At 43.9% G+C, this 12837-nt stretch overlaps 1 protein-coding gene across 1 annotated transcript in view; it reads right to left on the minus strand.

Moving 5' to 3' along the window:
* Nucleotides 1–6278: 6278 nt before the first annotated feature.
* The window catches only part of LOC138663434 (zinc finger protein 271-like), a 34195-nt gene continuing 27636 nt past the window's right edge, over nt 6279–12837 (minus strand). The window contains exons 6-7 of the mRNA XM_069749640.1: nt 11759–11846; nt 6279–9108 (exon numbers count right to left, since the gene is read on the minus strand). Of these exons, the coding sequence (XP_069605741.1) occupies nt 7415–9108; nt 11759–11846 (1782 nt within the window). The 3' untranslated portion in view covers nt 6279–7414. The remainder of the gene's footprint in view (nt 9109–11758; nt 11847–12837) is intronic.

Below are 12837 nucleotides of genomic sequence, written 5' to 3' on the forward strand. Positions count from 1 at the left end.
TCCGTGGCTGACCCTATCCCTCCCTGCTATCCGTTTGTTTATATGTCCTAATAAAGTGATATTCACCGCAACAGGGTAAGTGCGCGCCTACTTTTTCTTTTTTACAGCCTGAGAAACTAACTAGCCTGAAGATAGAAAAATAAGCCTACCTTGCCTCAGAGAAATACCCCAAAGGAAAAGGCAGCCCCCCACATATAATGACTGTGAGTAAGATGAAAAGACAAACGTAGGGATGAAAAAGATTCAGCAAAGTGAGGCCCGATATTCTAGACAGAACGAGGATAGGAAAGATAACTTTGCGGTCTACACAAAACCCTAAAGAAAACCACGCAAAGGGGGCAAAAAGACCCTCCGTACCGAACTAACGGCATGGAGGTACACCCTTTGCGTCCCAGAGCTTCCAGCAAAACAAATAGACAAGCTGGACAGAAAAAATAGCAAACAAATAGCAAAGAAGCACTTAGCTATGCAGAGCAGCAGGCCACAGGAATGACCCAGAGAAAAAACAAGTCCAACACTGGAACATTGACAGGAAGCATGAATCAAAGCATTAGGTGGGGTTAAGTAGAGAAGCACCTAACGACCTCACCAGATCACCTGAGGAAGGAAACTCAGAAGCAGCAGTACCAGTTTCCTCCACAAACGGAAGCTCCCAGAGAGAATCAGCCGAAGTACCACTTGTGACCACAGGAGAGAGCTCTGCCACAGAATTCACAACAGTACCCCCCCCTTGAGGAGGGGTCACCGAACCCTCACCAGAGCCCCCAGGCCGACCAGGATGAGCCACATGAAAGGCACGAACAAGATCGGGAGCATGGACATCAGAGGCAAAAACCCAGGAATTATCCTCCTGAGCATAACCCTTCCATTTAACCAGATACTGGAGTTTCCGTCTTGAAACACGAGAATCCAAAATTTTCTCCACAATATACTCCAATTCCCCCTCCACGAAAACCGGGGCAGGAGGGTCAACAGATGGAACCATAGGTGCCACGTATCTCCGCAACAATGACCTATGGAAGACGTTATGTATGGAAAAAGAATCTGGGAGGGTCAGACGAAAAGACACAGGATTAATAACCTCAGAAATCCTATAAGGACCAATGAAACGAGGTTTAAACTTAGGAGAGGAAACCTTCATAGGAATATGACGAGAAGATAACCAAACCAGATCCCCAACACGAAGTCGGGACCCACACGGCGTCTGCGATTAGCGAAACGTTGAGCCTTCTCCTGGGACAAGGTCAAATTGTCCACTACATGAGTCCAAATCTGCTGCAACCTGTCCACCACAGTATCCACACCAGGACAGTCCGAAGACTCAACCTGCCCTGAAGAGAAACGAGGATGGAACCCAGAGTTGCAGAAAAACGGTGAAACTAAGGTAGCCGAGCTGGCCCGATTATTAAGGGCGAACTCAGCCAAAGGCAAAAAGGACACCCAGTCATCCTGATCAGCAGAAACAAAGCATCTCAGATATGTTTCCAAGGTCTGATTGGTTCGTTCGGTCTGGCCATTAGGGCTCATCTCCACTTGTGAGGAAAACGGACGAGTGCAATCCGATAAAAAATCGGATTGCACTCGGACCAATGTTAATCAATATGTGACACTCCATTTGCGATTTTTTTCCCAGCCGAAATCGGACTGAGAAAAATCTGTGTCGGCTGAGAAAAAAATCGCAGCATGCTGCGTATTGCTGAGATTCTCGGACGAGACTCGCCAATGCAAGTCAATGGGTGCGAGAAAAAAAATGCACAGCACTCGCACCATGCGAGTGCTGTCCGATTTTTACGCACCTGTGTCCTTAGAAAAGCCGGCAATTCAGCGCAGAGTACAGTAAAATCACACTGACAGGTTAGATGAGAGTAGATATATACACATAGAATAGGTATATATACATATATATATATGTCAGGGAGACACCTACAGTGGGGCAAAAAAGTATTTAGTCAGTCAGCAATAGTGCAAGTTCCACCACTTAAAAAGATGAGAGGCGTCTGTAATTTACATCATAGGTAGACCTCAACTATGGGAGACAAACTGAGAAAAAAAAATCCAGAAAATCACATTGTCTGTTTTTTTAACATTTTATTTGCATATTATGGTGGAAAATAAGTATTTGGTCAGAAACAAAATTTCATCTCAATACTTTGTAATATATCCTTTGTTGGCAATGACAGAGGTTAAACGTTTTCTGTAAGTCTTCACAAGGTTGCCACACACTGTTGTTGGTATGTTGGCCCATTCCTCCATGCAGATCTCCTCTAGAGCAGTGATGTTTTTGGCTTTTAGCTTGGCAACACAGACTTTCAACTCCCTCCAAAGGTTTTCTATAGGGTTGAGATCTGGAGACTGGCTAGGCCACTCCAGGACCTTGAAATGCTTCTTACGAAGCCACTCCTTCGTTGCCCTGGCGGTGTGCTTTGGATCATTGTCATGTTGAAAGACCCAGCCACGTTTCATCTTCAATGCCCTTGCTGATGGAAGGAGGTTTGCACTCAAAATCTCACGATACATGGCCCCATTCATTCTTTCATGTACCCGGATCAGTCGTCCTGGCCCCTTTACAGAGAAACAGCCCCAAAGCATGATGTTTCCACCACCATGCTTTACAGTAGGTATTGTGTTTGATGGATGCAACTCAGTATTCTTTTTCCTCCAAACACGACAAGTTGTGTTTCTACCAAACAGTTCCAGTTTGGTTTCATCAGACCATAGGACATTCTCCCAAAACTCCTCTGGATCATCCAAATGCTCTCTAGCAAACTTCAGACGGGCCCGGACATGTACTGGCTTAAGCAGTGGGACACGTCTGGCACTGCAGGATCTGAGTCCATGGTGGCGTAGTGTGTTACTTATGGTAGGCCTTGTTACATTGGTCCCAGCTCTCTGCAGTTCATTCACTAGGTCCCCCCGCATGGTTCTGGGATTTTTGCTCACCGTTCTTGTGATCATTCTGACCCCACGGGGTGGAATTTTGCGTGGAGCCCCAGATCGAGGGAGATTATCAGTGGTCTTGTATGTCTTCCATTTTCTAATTATTGCTCCCACTGTGGATTTCTTCACTCCAAGCTGGTTGGCTATTGCAGATTCAGTCTTCCCAGCCTGGTGCAGGGCTACAATTTTGTTTCTGGTGTCCTTTGACAGCTCTTTGGTCTTCACCATAGTGGAGTTTGGAGTCAGACTGTTTGAGGGTGTGCACAGGTGTCTTTTTATACTGATAACAAGTTTAAACAGGTGCCATTACTACAGGTAATGAGTGGAGGAAAGAGGAGCCTCTTAAAGAAGAAGTTACAGGTCTGTGAGAGCCAGAAATCTTGATTGTTTGTTTCTGACCAAATACTTATTTTCCACCATAATATGCAAATAAAATGTTAAAAAAACAGACAATGTGATTTTCTGGATTTTTTTTTCTCAGTTTGTCTCCCATAGTTGAGGTCTACCTATGATGTAAATTACAGACGCCTCTCATCTTTTTAAGTGGTGGAACTTGCACTATTGCTGACTAACTAAATACTTTTTTGCCCCACTGTATATATATATGTTTATATTTAATGCAGCGCGAGACAGCTTTAAAGCTGGTAATTCAATTACCGGCTTTTGCTTTCTCCTTCCTAAACCCGACATGATATGAGACATGGTTTACATACAGTAAACCATCTCATATCACCATTTTTTTTGCATATTCCACACTACTAATGTTAGTAGTGTGTATATGCAAAATTTGGCCGTTCTATTATATTTAAAGGTTAAATGGCGGAAAAAATTGGCGTGGGCTCCCGCGCAATTTTCTCCGCCAGAGTAGTAAAGCCAGTGACTGAGGGCAGATATTAATAGCCTGGAGAGGGTCCACGGTTATTGGCCCCCCCCTGGCTAAAAATACCTGCCCCCAGCCACCCCAGAAAAGGCATATCTGGAAGATGCGCCTATTCTGGCACTTGGCCACTCTCTTCCCATTCCCGTGTAGCGGTGGGATATGGGGTAATGAAGGGTTAATGCCACCTTGCAATTGTAAGGTGACATTAAGCCTAATTAATAATGGAGAGGCGTCAATTATGACACCTATCCATTATTAATCCAATTGAAAGAAAGGGTTAATAAAATACACACACACACACTATTAAAAATTATTTTAATGAAATAAAAACAAAGGATGTTGTAAATTTTTATTTAACGCCCAATCCACTCAGTGAAGACCCTCGTTCTGTGAAAAAAAAAAAATAATAAACCAACAATATACTTACCTTCCGCAGATCTGTAAAGTCCAACGATGTAAATCCTTCTGAAGGGGTTAAAACATTTTGCAGCCAGGAGCTTTGCTAATGCAATGCTACTCCTCGCTGCAAAACCCCGGGGAATGAGGCTAAATATAGATCAATGAGCTATATTTAGCTTCATTTGCGGTGAGGCGCCCTCTGCTGGCTGTTCATAGATCGTGGGAACTTTCCTAGAAAGCCTGGGAGCTTTCAAGTTTTTACTATTGATGCTGCCTATGCAGCATCAACAGTAAAAAGATCTAATGTTAATAATAAAAAAAAAAATCATTATATACTCGCCCTTCGCGACGCTCCAGTGACCGCTCCATGCAAGAGGCAGGTTCCGGTGCTAAGGATGGTATGCGACAAGGACCTGCCACGACGTCACGGTCATGTGACTGCGACGTCATCACAGCTCCTGCGCCAGGACCTGCCATGACGTCACGTTCATGTGACCGCGACGTCATCACACCCTGTGACCGGAAGCTGCCGCGTGCACCACGCACAGGCAACAGAACTACAAGGGGCCCTCGGATCGGAAGGTGTGTATGTTTATTTTTTAACCTGTGACATACGTGGCTAGGCAATATACTACGTAGCTGGGCAATATACTACGTGGCTCTGTGCTGTATACTACATCACTGGGCAATATACTACGTAACTGGGCAATATACTATGTGGCTGGGCAATCACTGTCCCCAACTTCAAATTAAACAATAGGAGGAAGTAGAGAGCACTCTTGTTGAATAGTTAATATTAAACCAGGGTAACCATTAATGTACTAAATCATATAATACCTCATAAAACCACTTTTATTTATAAACTATTAAAATACTACCAACCCTGTGGTGATACCATGTAAACAAAACACACCGTGAACAAACTGGTATAGGGATAGGTGTTCCTACACTAATACCTAAACTGGTACCTGCCTGTCTGCGGGGGTTGGCGCCCAAGGGGGAAGGTTGTGGCACCCCCACTCACGACGGCTGGCCCTAGGGTCCCTGATGAACCCTATTGGATGCCCAGGGTCCCTCTACCCAATTATATAACTGAGGGTACCCCTGACCACTATACACAGAACAATCCTATGTCTAAGGAATCCTAATCCCCACACCGTGCCATAAAAACAATGGAGAATATGTGTAAAGGTTTAGGACGGTAATTCGATCAATGCAGCACGCTGGCTCTCATTCCACATTCTAATGGGTCTTTATGCCCTTCAGATTTGAGACCTCAATATGTGCTCAATTGTGTGGTTAATGCCCCTATATGATGTGCTGCACGTATGCTGTCATAAATATAGGTAAGTATACTAGTGAGTATACATCCGGATACAAATCAAAGTACTCATCCAGCCAAAGCATGCCGTCCGCCTTTCCAAAGTACTGCCTCAACGCGTTTCGCCTCTCCGGCTCATCAGGAGGCCCGATTCAAGAACATGTGTCCCGATGGTGTCAGATAGCTATGAACTTTGATACACTACCTCTGATTTAAAAAGGCCGCCCGGGCTCTATGTCCGTCTCATTTCCGGTTCAGCCAGAGGTCCGCCTCTGCGACTTGCGTAGATACAGCATACTGCGCAGAATCACCGTGGGATGCACTCATGATCTCGCGTTACCCAACCGTGTATTGCACATGTTCCTTCCAGATCACACCTACCCTTTCGATTCAGGTGTGTGAAGACATCACTGGGCCTATTGCGCTTGCATCTAGATGGGACGCATCGATTGCGTTCCACCTGATAAACACCAACTAGATGCTTCTGCGCAGACTCCTGGTTGTGCATCGCAAATGTTAGCCATCCAGTGCCTGCTGGCAGCATAACGGTGAATGTAAATTGTGGCCGCTTATGATATAGATATGCATATCTTATTCTTTCGAAATGTACCATTCTGAATACCGCTTAATGTCAAAAGATCATACCTATACGTGGCCCTATCTCTTACCCATGATCTAACGGTAGGAGTACAACATATATAAGATTAGCCCGTTTCTTTAACATAGAAGACCCATAAGTCAGAGGATTTCTATTGTATGTTATATTTATCATACTAATCTATGTATCACCCTAACAAAGGATGAATTTTAGAGTAAAAGCATAGCCAGAATTTCTTCATGGAGATATACATCAAGTCCCTCCCAACTAACAGAAAATGGGGAACACTCTAATGACCAGAAAAAGCAATCACTTTACATAAAGCCCCCACGATACAGGAAACAAGCAAAGGACAATTGTTCATTCAGCCCCTTAGGGGTCATTGCGTCCATTCTAAAGGTCCATTCACATTCTCTCAGTAAGATTTTATCCATATTACCCCCTCTAGGGTTGGGTTTTATCACCTCAATGGCCATAAATCTGACATTCATCATATCACCCAGATGTTGAAGTCTCATGTGTCTCGCTAGAGTGGTGTCCCTGTTATTTCTGATGTCCCCCATATGTTCACCTACCCTCCTATGCAGCTCCCTCTTAGTTTTGCCAATATAGTCCTTTGGACAGGGGCAGGTGGCCATGTATACCACCCCTGAGGACCTGCAGTTAGAAAAATCCCTCTGATAGCAGACCTTTCCTGTGGAGGAGCTCACAAAGGCCTTATTGGGTTTCATCTATTTACACATCTGACAGTCTCCACAACGAAAGAAGCCACAGGGTTTTTTATCAAGCCACGTGCCCCCACCTCTTGGTCTACTGTAGTGGCTATGAACCAATACATCTTTTAGTGACTTTCCTCTTCTATAGGTGATATCTGGGTGAGGACCTAACAGATCCCTGAGGTCCGGATCCATTTTAAGGATGTCCCAGTGTCTATTTATGATTTCCCTCACTTTATGATGTTTATGATCATAGGTCCCTACGATCCTGATCACATCCTTTGTTCTTTCCCGTGAGATGTCATGCTTGTGTAGTAGCTGTTGTCTACTTTTATTAGTTGCACCCTGATAAGCTGTTTCCAAAACATGCCTAGGGTAGCCTTTTTCCATAACATAACATAAGGAATGACAAGGTGTTGTCCTAGTAGTAAGACAACTGTTTTAAGAAGTTACAATTTTTGGTTAAATATTTCCAACATTCTGAACATGAAAAACGCTTCTCCCCTGTGCAACTTCTCTGATGTTTATTAAAGAGTTGAATTCCATGTAAAACATTTCCCACATTAGGAACAGGAAAAAGGCTTCTCCGCTGTGTGAATTCTTTGGTGTCTAACAAGATCTGATTTCCGATTAAAATATTTCCCACATTCTGAACATGAAAAAGGCTTCTCCCCTGTATGGATTCTCTGGTGTCTATCAAGATTCGCTTTCTGATTAAAACATTTCCCACATTCTGAACATGATAAAGGCTTCTCACCTGTGTGAGTTCTCTGGTGCTTAACCAAATCTGATTTCTGGTTAAAACATTTCCCACATTCTGAACATGAAAAAGGCTTCTCACCTGTGTGAGTTCTCTGGTGCTTAACCAAATCTGATTTCTGGTTAAAACATTTCCCACATTCTGAACATGAGAAAGGCTTCTCCCCTGTGTGGATTCTCTGGTGGCTATCAAGACGCGCTTTCTGATTAAAACATTTCCCACATTCTGAACATAAAAAAGGCTTCTCACCTGTGTGAGTTCTCTGGTGCTTAACCAAATCTGATTTCTGGTTAAAATATTTCCCACATTCTGAACATGAAAAAGGCTTCTCCCCTGTGTGGATTCTCTGGTGGCTGTCAAGATGCGCTTTCCAGGTAAAACATTTCCCACATTCTGAACAGGAAAAAGGCTTCTCCCCTGTGTGGATTCTCTGGTGGCTATCAAGATGCGCTTTCTGATTAAAACATTTCCCACATTCTGAACATGAAAAAGGCTTCTCAACTGTGTGACTTTTCTGGTGACGAAGAAGATTTGATTTGTGTGTAAAACATTTCTCACATTCTGAACATGAAAAAGGCTTCTCACCTGTGTGAGTTCTCTGGTGCTTAACCAAATCTGATTTCTGGTTAAAACATTTCCCACATTCTGAACATGAAAAAGGCTTCTCACCTGTGTGAGTTCTCTGGTGCTTAACCAAATCTGATTTCTGGTTAAAACATTTCCCACATTCTGAACATGAAAAAGGCTTCTCACCTGTGTGAGTTCGCTGGTGCTTAACCAAATCTGATTTCTGGTTAAAACATTTCCCACATTCTGAACATGAAAAAGGCTTCTCACCTGTGTGAGTTCTCTGGTGCCTAACCAAATCTGATTTCTGGTTAAAACATCTCCCACATTCTGAACAGGAAAAAGGCTTCTCTCCTGTGTGTAATCTCTGGTGGCTATCAAGATGCGCTTTCCGATTAAAAGATTTCCCACATTCTGAAAATGAAAAAGACTGCTCACCTGTGTGAGTTCTCTGGTGCTCAACAAAATTTGAATTGTGTGTAAAATATTTACCACATTCTGAACATGAAAAAGGCTTCTCCCCTATGTGAGTTCTTTGGTGTATAACAAGATTCCACTTCTGGTTAAAACATCTCCCACACTTGGAACAAAAAAATCTATTCTCAGCTGTGTGAATATTTTGATGCTTAAGAAAAGATTCTTTGAGGGGAAAATGATTTCCATATTCTAAAAGTGAAAATGGCTTCTTTACTTCAGGACCAATTTGTTTTTTAATGCTTATTTTGTGACTTTGATTTTTCTTAGTAGTCGGTAATGAATCAGAAGACAGGACCTGTTTCAAAAGATCAGACGATAGATCTTTGCTGTGAAGGGATGATGGTATATCTGGAATAATGGCATTCACTTCAATTGTATCCTGTGGGATCTCAAGATTATCTGATTTAAAAACTGAAGATGTCAGCTGCCCCTCTGATCGCCTGGTGCAGTCATCTGTTAAAAATAAAACCAATTAGTTTTCATAAAAAAATCCTTGAATTTTACATATTTTAACATTTGTACGTAAACTGTCCACAACATGACAAGTTATGTTGAATATGTAATTATTCACTAAGACAATGACAGCTCACAGTCTAATAGAAAACCTCATGGGATGAACCAGTAGAGTGTGGTGTTCAACTGTTTGTCCATTCTGCCTCCGAAATATAGAGTAAAAAGTCACCAAGCAATGTTATGTTGAGGAAAATTATACCAATAAACCTTCTACTCATCTCCCAAAAAACAAGTCCCCACTCAGGTCCATCATCTGTCAGTGAAAGACAGGTTTCTACATTAGAAGTGGCTCAAAGGCTCTTGAAAAGCACCATGGCTTTCATACACCAATCCAGCAATATCCGCTCTGCCAAAGTCAAATTTTCCCCTCGCTTCTTAGCCTTGCAGTGTGCCCAAACCACATTTAACATCCATGTATAAAGCATGTGTAAAGCGCCATGGAATAAATGTTGCTACAAAAATGAATAATGATAATAAATAATAATGTATTTGGCATTACTATAGTGATAAGGACCCACTTAATTTACAATGTGTGTGTCTCCTGGACCACAATCTGGGCACTGTGTGTTGGGTAATAAAATGGCATATTTGCAATTTTCACTCTCCAACATCCACTGCGTGCTAATTTCTAGAAAGTGAACATAGTGACTACTACAATACATTAATCGCCTGAGGGTTATAATTTCCAAAATGAAGTCAATTTATGGGGATTTCTACTGCACTGGTTTTCTGCCATTTTCTCATATTAGGGCTTCTGCATATGGTATGTCCTATCTCCTCTGGGATCTGCTCCTGTGATGTTTGGTTCTGTTACCAGGCACGACCTTATTCATTCTACAGGTGGCACTGGTAATGGAGGAGACATCGAAACCAGAAGCTCAGGGTGACACAGGCTCTGCCCTGCCACTGAGATTAGGGTGCCTGGGATTTGTAGTACCATCCAGTCTGCAGTATGGATATATGTTGTCCAGCTCCCTGAGTCAAAGGATTTGAGCAGTAACTACTGTAGTCAAAAACTGTGACGTAAGATAATAACACATCTACTTAAATGATCAAACTCAACAGTCTTCATCTACTATATAATTGTCTAAGGGTCACTTCCGTCTGTCTGTCCCGGAAATCCTGCGTCGCTGATTGGTCGCGGCCTGGTGGCCGCAACCAATCAGTTATGGGCACAGTCCAGACGAGAATTAGTCCCTCTCTACTCCCCAGCCGTCAGTGCCGGCTCCATACTCCCCTCCAGACAGCGCTCACACAGGGTTAATGGCAGCGTTACACTGCGTTATGCCGTTGGCTGTGCTATATTTCTCTGCTGTATCTGTGCATCATGAATCGTGGTATGTGTTAAAGAGGGGGGCCCACTTAGGCTAGGTTCATATTGCGTTAGTGCAACCCGTTTAGCGCTAGCGGGTTGCGCTAACGCAATGTTTTTAATGGGGCCACGTCCCGGGGTCGCGGCAACGTCCCCGCTCTCGCAGATCCCTGATCTGCGAGAGTGGGGAACGGACCGCGGGCGCGCCTCGGACGCTGCAAGCAGCGTCCGCGGCGCGCCAGGAAACACCGGCGCGTCGCATAGCGCGTGCCGAACATGGCACGCGCTAGTGCTGCGTGTTCCCATTGCTATGAATGGGCGCGCTAACGGACGCGTTGCACGGCGTTAATTTCGTCGTGCAACGCTGTCCGTTAGCGATTTCCCATTAACGCAATGTGAACCCAGCCTTAGTCTTCTTTCACCCGGGGCCCTCAAAAACCTGGAGCCGGCCCTGGCTTCACTGATTGGTCACGCCCGGCCACGGACAATCAGCGACAGGCGCAGTCCGCCCGCGAATTGCCGCGGAATTTGAACCACGCTTCGCTAATTGGTCACGGCCGGCCCGCTGAATCCTGTGTATAAATTGCATTATTCTGAAAACTTCATAAACTACATACATATTCTAGAATACCCGATACGTTAGAATCGGGCCACCATCTAGTCAGTAATAAATGAGTAACTAGTGGTGAAACCTCTCTGGGGTAATTAGAGTATGGGGCTCAGTGGCTCTTTCAAGCTAAACTATTATAAGGACCAACGGTAGATGTCAGATCAGTTTCAAGAAGAAATATTAGACATTCAAATACTTTTTTTATAACAGTTTAGAGCGGATGTGTCAAAGTTTGGATGGAGGAGAATGTTGAGGTCTAGAGGCAAAGTGGTGAACACCCGATTGTGATACGACCGGGCTATGCAACTGATAAAGCAGCCATAGCCGGTGACTAAGAAGAATCTGTGACTTCTCTATATTTATAATAATTTATAACAATAATAATTTAATAATAATTTTTATTTATATAGCGCCAACATATTCCGCAGCGCTTTACAAATTATAGAGGGGACTTGTACAGACAATAGACATTACAGCATAACAGAAATACAGTTCAAAACAGATACCAGGAGGAATGAGGGCCCTGCTCGCAAGCTTACAAGCTATGAGGAAAAGGGGAGACACGAGAGGTGGATGGTGACAAATGCTATAGTTATTCGGACCAGCCATAGTGTAAGGCTCGGGTGTTCATGTAAAGCTGCATGAACCATTTAGTGGATACTACTCACCTGGGTAGCCATATGTAGAAATCTCTTTACACCACTCATCCCCCCTCACATATGTCTCTGTAGTATTAATATGGGTCAGATCTTCACCCTGAAGCAAGTATTGCAAAAGTCACAGACAGATGAATAGAAAAGATAGTCACATCTATGATCAGCTCTAATCCTGCCATCAGTTCCGCCATCAGAGCATTATAGCCCTTACTGGCGAATAGGGCCTGGCGAGCAGAGGGGGCCCGCAGCAGGCCGCCTCTCCTCTACGGGCCCCAGCGGCTCAACTGATCATGCATCGTCAGACGCACGGCAAGTTAAAATCTGTTGCCTTGCGGGAGATCACAAGCTGGCAGCTGATGTCAGAGGGCACATTGCCGGCGTATAATGACACTCACATATGATGGTACACGCCTCAGATGTATCAGGTGGAGGACACCGCTGGACCTCAGCCAGGTCAGGATAAACTTTTTTTTTGTTAAGCTGCAGTATGACGCTACATTATACTAGTATGGGGGTGCATTATACTATTATGGGGCTGCATTATACTACTATGGGGCTGCATTATACTATGAAGTGCATCATACCACTATGGGAGGGCATTATACTATGAGGTGCATTACACTACTATGGAGGTGCATTGTACTACTATGGGGGTGCATTATACTACTATGGGGGTGCATCATACTACTATGGGGGTGCATCATACTACTATGGGGGTGCATCATACTATTATGGGGGTACATTATACCACTATGGGGGTGCATTATACTATGAGGTGCATTATAGTACTATAGAGGTGCATTATACTCCTAAGGGGATGCGTTATTCAACTATATATGACTATGGGATGCATTATACAGATGCAGATGCAGAGTTTATCTATGAGTGGGCAGTGGGACTGTGGAAGGTTCGAGAGTTGGAGGCGGAGCTGGGGGGGGGGTGTAGCCTGGGCAGAGTCCCAAGTGGGCCAGAAAGTTTTGCCAGTATGGGACACCAAAATTCCTGGTGGCAGCCCTGCCTGCCATCTGCACCGTTCTCATTACACAAGTATAAAACATATAATACTGGTGAATAAAACAAGACTGAGCACA

Source organism: Ranitomeya imitator, chromosome 2, assembly GCF_032444005.1.
Source record: "Ranitomeya imitator isolate aRanImi1 chromosome 2, aRanImi1.pri, whole genome shotgun sequence".
Taxonomy (NCBI): domain Eukaryota; kingdom Metazoa; phylum Chordata; class Amphibia; order Anura; family Dendrobatidae; genus Ranitomeya; species Ranitomeya imitator.